Raw genomic sequence first — 7,693 nt, 5'->3', positions numbered from 1 at the left:
AGGTAGACAAAACAGAAAAATAAGGATGTTTATTAAGGACATTTCTAGCCCACAGCTAGGGCTCATACTCAGCTCTATGAGCCACTGTCGGACCTCATCCCCATTCAATGTGAATGACATTAGGGAGGCCGGGCCACAGGTAGATCCCATTAATCCCACAGTAAGGGGTCCCTCCCACAGCCAGGTAGCCAGGTATAGCTATACTGGGGGGGGATGAAGAGGGTAATCTTTTGATTAAAACATTCCTCTATACCCTGCCTCTAATTCCTTACCTTCTAAGACCATGGGTCAAAGGTGGCTAGTACCATAATGTGGGATTATCAAGGGAAGCCCCTCTATCAGACCCCAGAACTATGGGAAAGGGATGCCCTTCCCTTCTCAGCCATCCCAGGACTGGGGGCCACTGAGGTAGAAGGGGAAGGGGCCAACTCAAATCCCCGGTTATGGGCCCTTCTCTGGGCTTGCCCCTTAGGGAAACGGGCTCTTTTTGCTGGTACAGAGGCAGTGACGTTAACCCAGACTGGAATGCTGCAGTTCTTCCTGAAGCCACGAGGGCACTGGCTGTCCAAGCCGGCTCAGGAGCTTCGACAGCTCCAAATTGTGGTTCCGAAAAAAATCCGTAAGGAAAAGTCGGGACTGGGGAGGAAAATGAAGGCATAAACAGTAAGGACATAGAATCAGATCTTAGTGGTGTAGAGGGAAAACCTGTCCCAGAATTTACTTACTTCACTGTCCATTTCTGGGTACCTCCGACCTTTGCTCTTGCCTAGACAGCGAATCTTACCACCTTCAAGTCCCTGGCACCAGAATCCCTTACCTTCATCAAACCTGCTCAACAGGAAGAGGCCATTAGTGGGCAGGAGAAAAAAGAAATCCAAGCCCCATAAATTTATACTACTTCTCCCTGCCCACAGGGACACGTCTTTCCTTGAGAGACAGGGTAAATTCATGTCTCTTCCAAACAGACATGGCCAACCTGCTTCCCCATTTCCTCCCTAGTCCTCTCCTGGATCATGGTCTCCCACCTGAGCGTCTGTGTGTAGTTCTGAAAGGGTGTGACACCCAGGAACTTTTGGATGTTTTCCATTGAAGCAGCCGGGTTGGTACGCAGCTCTTCTCCATCCACAATCAGCAACTAGGGACAGGGATGTGGTTACTGCTGTATTTCTATGAAGTCTCTGGGCTAAAGGGAAAAGGGGGGGGACCCCCAATGAGATCTATTGGGGGACTGTACCTGTCCAGAGGGGTAGTAAGTCAGCCAGCGTTGTAGATGGGTAGAATAGTAGCCAGGGACAAGACAGCGGTTTTGCAAGGAGCGAAGTGCCAGAGGGGCCTGGGAGGAGGCTGAAATCACCTGGTAGAAGGTATAGTTCAGAGCAGCTGGGTCTCCATGTGCTCGCTGGTGCTGAAGGACAGGAATAGGCAGAGAAGGGATTGGTGATTTAACAGAATTACCTGCCATACTCTTGGTCTGGGGAACAGATAGCATAGGCACCCCACCCCAAGGCACTAGTTTAATTTCCCTACCCTTACTCCTGTCTCTCTAGCAGTCACCACAGCTCCATCCTCAAACCTAATGTGTGCCTAGCTTCAGGCTCACCTGGTACCAGGAGTAGGCCCTGTCAGCAGGGTTAGTGAGCACAGTGATGATCTTGGCTCGTGGTAGGAGGGCAGCCCCCCGCCGTGGTACAACTTCTGAGTCAAAGTAGGTGGCACTTTTTTCAAATAGGAAGTCAGTGCTAGCATTGGAAGGAACAGGAAAGAAGTCCATGTACCTAGGAAGTAGCGGAGAAAAGAGGCAGAATGAAAAGCCAGATGTCTGTGCAGTGGAAGCTGGAACAGGGTATTTTGGGGGAAGGGAGTGTTCCTCTGAGAAGTATTCCAAGGGGTCCCACTCTCACCAGTCAATGCCCTTATGGTAATTAGGGCCACTGAAGAACTGAATCTCCTCAAAGGTGCTGGGGCTAGGGAAACTGCTGGTCACAGCTGGGTGCAGGCTCAGGAAGAAGTGAACAGCTGTGGTCCCTAAACAGGAGAGAGTCCAGGCCATTGTGGGAGAGAAGCCAGCTCAACAATATGAGCTTAAAGAAGGTGAGAAAATAACCACTCTGGGTAATAAAATCCTCTAGAGCCAAACTAGAAAGAGAGAAGGAACATCTGAGAGAGGCCCAGGGAAGGGTTAAAATAGTGGTGCTCAGCCTTGACTGCATCTGAATCACTTTGATCTTTTAAAACAAAACTCCACAGATGATTCTGATAAACAACTGAGGTTAATAATCACTGTCTCAAGAGGCTGGATTAATGGGGGACAGGTATGAGAAGGGAGTTCCTTGGCCAAAGAATCCTTTAAGTTTAAGGCAAGGCAAGAGAAATTGGTAAGAATGACTCACCTGTCTTCTGGGGTCCCACAATGAGGAACTTGGGGAGCCGATCACAGGTTTTCTCCTTGGACCAGATATCTTTGTGCCTCTTGTCGTCACAGGGATTCTGAAGGTGAGGCCAGGAGTCAGATGAGGCCTAATCTTTTCTTCAACCCCCACCTCCATCATGTCTCTGGTCAGCCTGTTCCACCCATACCTGCCAAAGGGGGCTTCGCTCTTGAGGGAAGAGTTCAAAGTACTTTTGTGCAAGAGGGACAGGAGGAAGGGTCTGTAGGCGCAGCCGGGTCCAGCACTGGAGAAAGCGCACCAGGCTCTCAAAGGTGTACAGGCCCAGTCGATCATTTCCATAATTGGACAGATGGGTCATAAATATGCTGATCTGCAAGGGGATGCCTGCATGTCAGAGTTGGAGAGCCTACTACCCACCTCAGAATCAGGCGTGGTGAGCAAAGGTCCAACCTGCAAACACTCTGACTCTCCAATCTTCCAGCCCCTCCTCTTGGCACCTTACCGGATTGAGCAGTACTGTCAGAAAGAGCTCTCCGCCTCGGATGCTCCGGTCTAGTTCACGAGAGCCTCCGGGATACTCATTATAGAAGATTGTGTGAGTGAAGAGGCCACATGTCTGCCGTGGCAGCACCTGGAAGGAAAAGAAATAGGGAGAGATGAGATTTGAAAGGTAAAATGAGGAGTAAAGTACTAAGCACTCAGCCTGAAGTTACAGCGATAAAGCTCTTGTCACGTACTTTAAGAATTTTCACCCTTCTACCCACTTTTATATGGATAAACTGGACTGGCAGTTAACAGGACATAGATCAATGCAGGTTGGAGGTTGTCAAAACGTGGGAGTTCAATTCAAGTTTGTATTGGGAGTCCCTCACCATAATGCCATTGTGAATGAAGCCACGGCGGTAGCGGGCAGGGCGGAGATGAGGATACTCCTCAGTGCTGGTCACCTGGATGCCCCACACAGATTTCCAGGCCTCATAGAGCTGCGTGTGGACGGGGTACACACCCGAGTGGTGGGGGGCCACAGCATACCCCAGATCCGTGGGAATCCCATGCTCCTGGGAATGGCATAGACTCTCACCAGGACCTGGTGAGGTTTAGGGAGTAGAGGGTAAAGAGGGTGGGGATGCCTACACAGAAAGAAAAATGGAAAGGGTAGGGAGAGGGTACCCCATGAGGGGAAGGTTGAAAAGGAAGCATTATCTCTGGAAAAAAGTTGGGTAAGAGATCCAAGGGTCTCACCACAGCAAACTGTTTGTTGAGCCTCATTTGGTCGGCCAGCACGGAGCGATTGTGGAACAGATGCGGCTGCATGTGGCTCCACATGTGGGGGAACCACCAGAACTCTCTGCGGTGCTTCAGCAGCATGTCATCCCCTGCGTCCTCCTCCTCTGTCCCTGTGACCACACACTGACCACTGAACACAGTCAATTAGCCCCTCTGCCCTCCTCTGTTCTGTAGCACTGACCACCTTCCGTCCTTGGGACATGTGCCCATTTAAGGCTGCCTGCTTGCCTACCTGCCAACTTGCCCTCGTCACCCATGCTAACCTGAATTCACACCCACCGCTAGCTCCTCACATCATTCGGACCCCAAGTCTTGCCCCAAATTTGACCCCTTTTCTACAACTTGTGTCTACCCAGGAAGGTGGGACAGCGAATAGACAGATCAAACTAAGACTGACATGCTGAAGGAACAAGGGAATAAGCTCACCAGTATGATAGAACTTGCCCGAGAAGCCCAAGTTGAAGGTGAAGTTGGGGACTAAGGTCCTGAGTTTGTTCTGGGTGGTCAACAGAGCCTGGGAAGAGTAGCAGGGACAGGAGAAATCAGGAGACAGCAAACAGAAGAAAAATGAGTAGTGTTCTTCCTACCTGGAAAGGGTAGGGAGCGTACTTATGGCAAGCTCAGAATCAAGGGAGTCTGACAGGTCAGAGCTTGAGACAACTTGTAAGGAAAAAGACTGACCTCAACATCAGCCACCTTCATGCGGGTCCCTTCCTTGCCCACAAAGATGTCATCAATGTCTACCAAGATGTAGCGGTCAAGGTCCAGGCAGAGCCGCTTGCCAGTGAGATATGCAACAGCATCAACAAAAACAAGTTTGTGGAGCCAGAAGGAAAGGCCATGGCCAAAGAGCACCCGCTGGATGCCATCATGAAGTCCTAGATCTTGTACCACAGTGGGAAGCCGCGCCCGGCGAGGCACTGGTCCTGGCACAGGAGGCTCAGCTGACTGAAGGCTGGCAAGAAGCACTGGTTCATATGTGCTATGATTGGATTGAAAGATGGTCCAGTCATCACCAGGCAATGGCCCAGGCTCCAGGCGGCTGGGGCGTGTGAGATGCAGTAGCGGGGCAGAAGGATTCACTTGGTAGTCCCGGAGCCCCAGGTTTGAGTATAGAAAAAGGGGAAAGCCCTTGAGCTGGGCACTCACTAGGCTATGCTCATGGGCTCGGAAAAAGCCAATGATGCCCACACCATACTCCACACAGTACCGATCTAGCCGTTCCCGACTCCAGGCATCCAGATTGACATACTTGAGCAGGTTCTCATAAATGATCAAGACAAAGCGGCCACGACTATGATCAGTTAGTGTGGGCATGTCCCCTCGGCCAGGGGCCAGCTCAGTGCTATAACGAAAACGGCTGGACTCCAAGATGGCCACAATCTCCTGCCCCAGCTGTGAGTATGCACTCTCCACAAACACAAGGACCACAGGCTCAGTTCGAACTGTCTCTGGAGGCCTGGGAGGCCGAGGTGGGACTGGAGGCCGTACAGGGCCAGGGCCAGCTACCCCACCACTGCTGCAGTCTCCCAAGGGCAGGGGCAAGGGTTCCTTGGCCCTGGGGCTGGTGGATACGTAGTAAGCCAGGAAGCCCATGGAGCCCAGACTGAAAGCCATTAGCAACAGTATGAGGCGATGCAGTTCCAGCTGTCGAGCTGGGCGTACCACCTTCCACAGCTTGAGCATGGCGGGGGAGGGGAGGCAGGGGTGGGACTACCTCTTGGAAGGGAGGTAGGAATTGTACAGGTTAGGGCTCTCCTGGGAGGGTGGAAGGATGGAAGGATAGGAAAACAGGGGAAAAGGATTCCCTCAGGGTCAGTTCCCTGAAGAGGTGGAGACAAGTTCTCTTAGTGCAGGGTGGGGAGGGAGAAGGGGCAACAGGGGGCAACTGGACAGAGTCCACGATGTCAGGTCACCATGGCCCCCTGGCCCATGGCTTCAGGATGCACAACTAGGCAGGCTCCACCCTTGGTCCCACTTGAGCTCCTCACATCAGAGGTCAGCAAAGTTCCCGATTTCTGCCCTTCCTATCTGCAAGACAGAGAAATCGGTGGATTATTTCTTCCTTGAAACTGAGTCATTAATCCATTACCCTCTTCACCCATCTCTCTTACCTTCTGCTCACAGGATGATTTGTTCAAAACAAACAAACAAACAAAAAAACACACAAAAAACTCCTGTAGAACAACAACACAATCTGAGTCTCATACCTTAGCTTCAGAGGTTGATTCCCTTCTTAGACTACCATCTAAATTCTCCTCCCTGAGCTAAGCTCAGAGCTGGAGCAGTATATTCAAGGCCAAACAGCCCAGGAAGCTGAGCTCTGAAAGGAGTTCCCAGCCCATGACCAAGCAGTTGGCCAGCCGGCAGGAGCTCTGGTCTTGTGAGAAAGGGACAGAAAGCCCCACAAGTCCCGTGCTCCAACGGAATATCAGATAAGGAAACTCATGAGTCTGTTAATCTTCTTCATCAATCAAACTCAACATCACAGGCCAACAGCACTAACAGACTTAGTCAGGTGGACACTATTCAAGAGGAAAGAGAAATGGTGCTAGCTAACCATTCTATTCGCCCCCAAAACCAGAAATTGGGGACTCCCTTTTCCATTGCTTACAAAATATTACTCATCCTCTGCCTTTCACCCCAGAGCGGCGACATCCCTGGGAAAACCTGAAGGCTGAGTCCGAGTCTCTCTCCCCACCCCTCCCAGTTCTCCCTCCTCAGTCAGCCTCGGTGGAACTCTATCCCTGTCCATGAACAGCTCAGAAGCAAGTCCTCAGCTAGCCTGGGGACAGGAGGGACTGAGTCCTGTTATAAAAACGGAGAAAACTGAGTGGGACTGGATGCCAGAGAGAAATACTAGTAAGTCCCATCCAACCAATGGGAGAGAGGAGGAGTAGGTCAGTGTGATGGGCAAACAGTTTGAAGGAGACCTAGTTTTGGAGATTTTTTTCTGAAATAGATGGACTGCTTCTAGTTAGTAGCTCTATTGTTGTTCTCCCCGTCTTCGCTGCTCCTAGGGAGGCCAGGGGCTGGCAATTCCTCTCCACCCCCCACCCCCAGGCACACCCATCTCGGGGAAGATGAGGCAGAGACAGGGTCTTTCGGAACCGGAACTGAGAGAGATGGTTTTGGAACAGTTTCCGCCTTAGCCCGGGTAAAGCGAGCCGACATGAAAGGACAACTGGGAGAGGATCAAAAGGTGATGGGAAGGTGTGAATTCTGAGAATTAGAGGGCACTCTTTGGAGAAAATACAGCAGCGAGAAGAAACCATTACAGGAAGTGGACACTGAGGATGGATTACGTACAATAGTTAACATTTACTGAGAGCTTGATCTTTGCCAGACAGCCTTCTCAGAAGTGGTTCTCAACCTTCTGGCCCTTTCAATACAGTTCCTCATGTTGTGACCCAACCCTAAAATTATTTTCGTTGCTACTTCATAACTGTAATGTTGCTACTGTTATGAATCGTCATGTAAGTATCTGATATGCAGGATGGTCTTAGGCGACCCCTGTGAAAGGGTCGTTCGACTGCCAAAGGGGTTGAGAACCGCTGTCAGGGCTTCCCATCTACTTCCTGCTCACGCCGGCCCTGAGGCAGGTGAGAGGTAGCTACTGTCACCCCCGTTGTACATGCACGTGCCTGGAGGTTCAGAGAAGCTGGGTAACTTGCCCCGCATCACACAGCGCCGTCGGTGGAGACCTGGGAGTCGCAGTCAGGCCTGTCGAGCGCCATGGCCCCGTGCGCTTACCCACTGCATTTCAGCTTCAGACCTGGAAGAAGCGGCGACATGTAGGGGAGGGGACCTGGGGGGGCGGCTGGGGTCGGGGCGCTGCCTGCGGAAGGAGGGGCGCGGGGCCAGGGCGGTGCTGCGTGTGTGCAGCGGTTGGAGATTCTCGGGGAGACGGAAGGGTCATCGGCCGGGGCTGAGGGCCACCGTGACGGGCCCGGGGGGGCGGGGTGCGGGCGCCGAGGGAGGAGGCCCCGAGTGGCGACGCGGGTCGCGGATGGAGG

General features: G+C 52.1%; 1 protein-coding gene across 3 annotated transcripts; it reads right to left on the bottom strand.

The window, feature by feature from the left end:
* Positions 1-14: 14 nt before the first annotated feature.
* Positions 15-5,708, bottom strand: NDST2 (N-deacetylase and N-sulfotransferase 2). Of its 3 annotated transcripts, XM_014457110.1 has the most exons (13): positions 4,359-5,708; positions 4,104-4,191; positions 3,633-3,787; positions 3,263-3,448; positions 2,893-3,021; positions 2,578-2,760; positions 2,391-2,487; positions 1,902-2,025; positions 1,601-1,775; positions 1,235-1,405; positions 1,026-1,135; positions 726-828; positions 15-636 (listed from the first exon to the last, which is right to left on the bottom strand). In XM_014457110.1, the coding sequence occupies exons 1-13, from the start codon at positions 5,361-5,363 to the stop codon at positions 511-513; spliced, it is 2,652 nt and encodes an 883-aa protein (XP_014312596.1). In that variant the 5' UTR covers positions 5,364-5,708; the 3' UTR covers positions 15-510. The 3 variants fall into 3 exon arrangements, with proteins under 3 accessions (XP_014312596.1, XP_023610849.1, XP_023610848.1); XM_023755081.1 differs by lacking the exon at positions 15-636 and having other exon boundaries at positions 767-828; positions 1,063-1,135; XM_023755080.1 differs by lacking the exons at positions 15-636; positions 726-828 and having other exon boundaries at positions 1,026-1,183; positions 1,355-1,405.
* Between the last annotated feature and the right edge of the window lie 1,985 nt (positions 5,709-7,693).

Source organism: Myotis lucifugus, unplaced genomic scaffold, assembly GCF_000147115.1.
Source record: "Myotis lucifugus unplaced genomic scaffold, Myoluc2.0 scaffold_69, whole genome shotgun sequence".
Lineage (NCBI taxonomy): Eukaryota > Metazoa > Chordata > Mammalia > Chiroptera > Vespertilionidae > Myotis > Myotis lucifugus.
Note: the sequence above shows the minus strand (reverse complement) of the source record. Positions and strands in the feature narration are given on the sequence as shown.

Bases quoted from the DNA above. Each gene is read 5' to 3' on its own strand.
- NDST2 (XM_014457110.1), bottom strand. From the start codon at position 5,363: ATGCTCAAGCTGTGGAAGGTGGTACGCCCAGCTCGACAGCTGGAACTG. The intron at 3,449-3,632 runs GTGAGACCCTTG...TGCCATTCCCAG, and splicing joins TCAACAAACAGTTTGCTGTG to GAGCATGGGATTCCCACGGA. The intron at 1,776-1,901 runs GTGAGAGTGGGA...GCTACTTCCTAG, and splicing joins TACCATAAGGGCATTGACTG to GTACATGGACTTCTTTCCTG.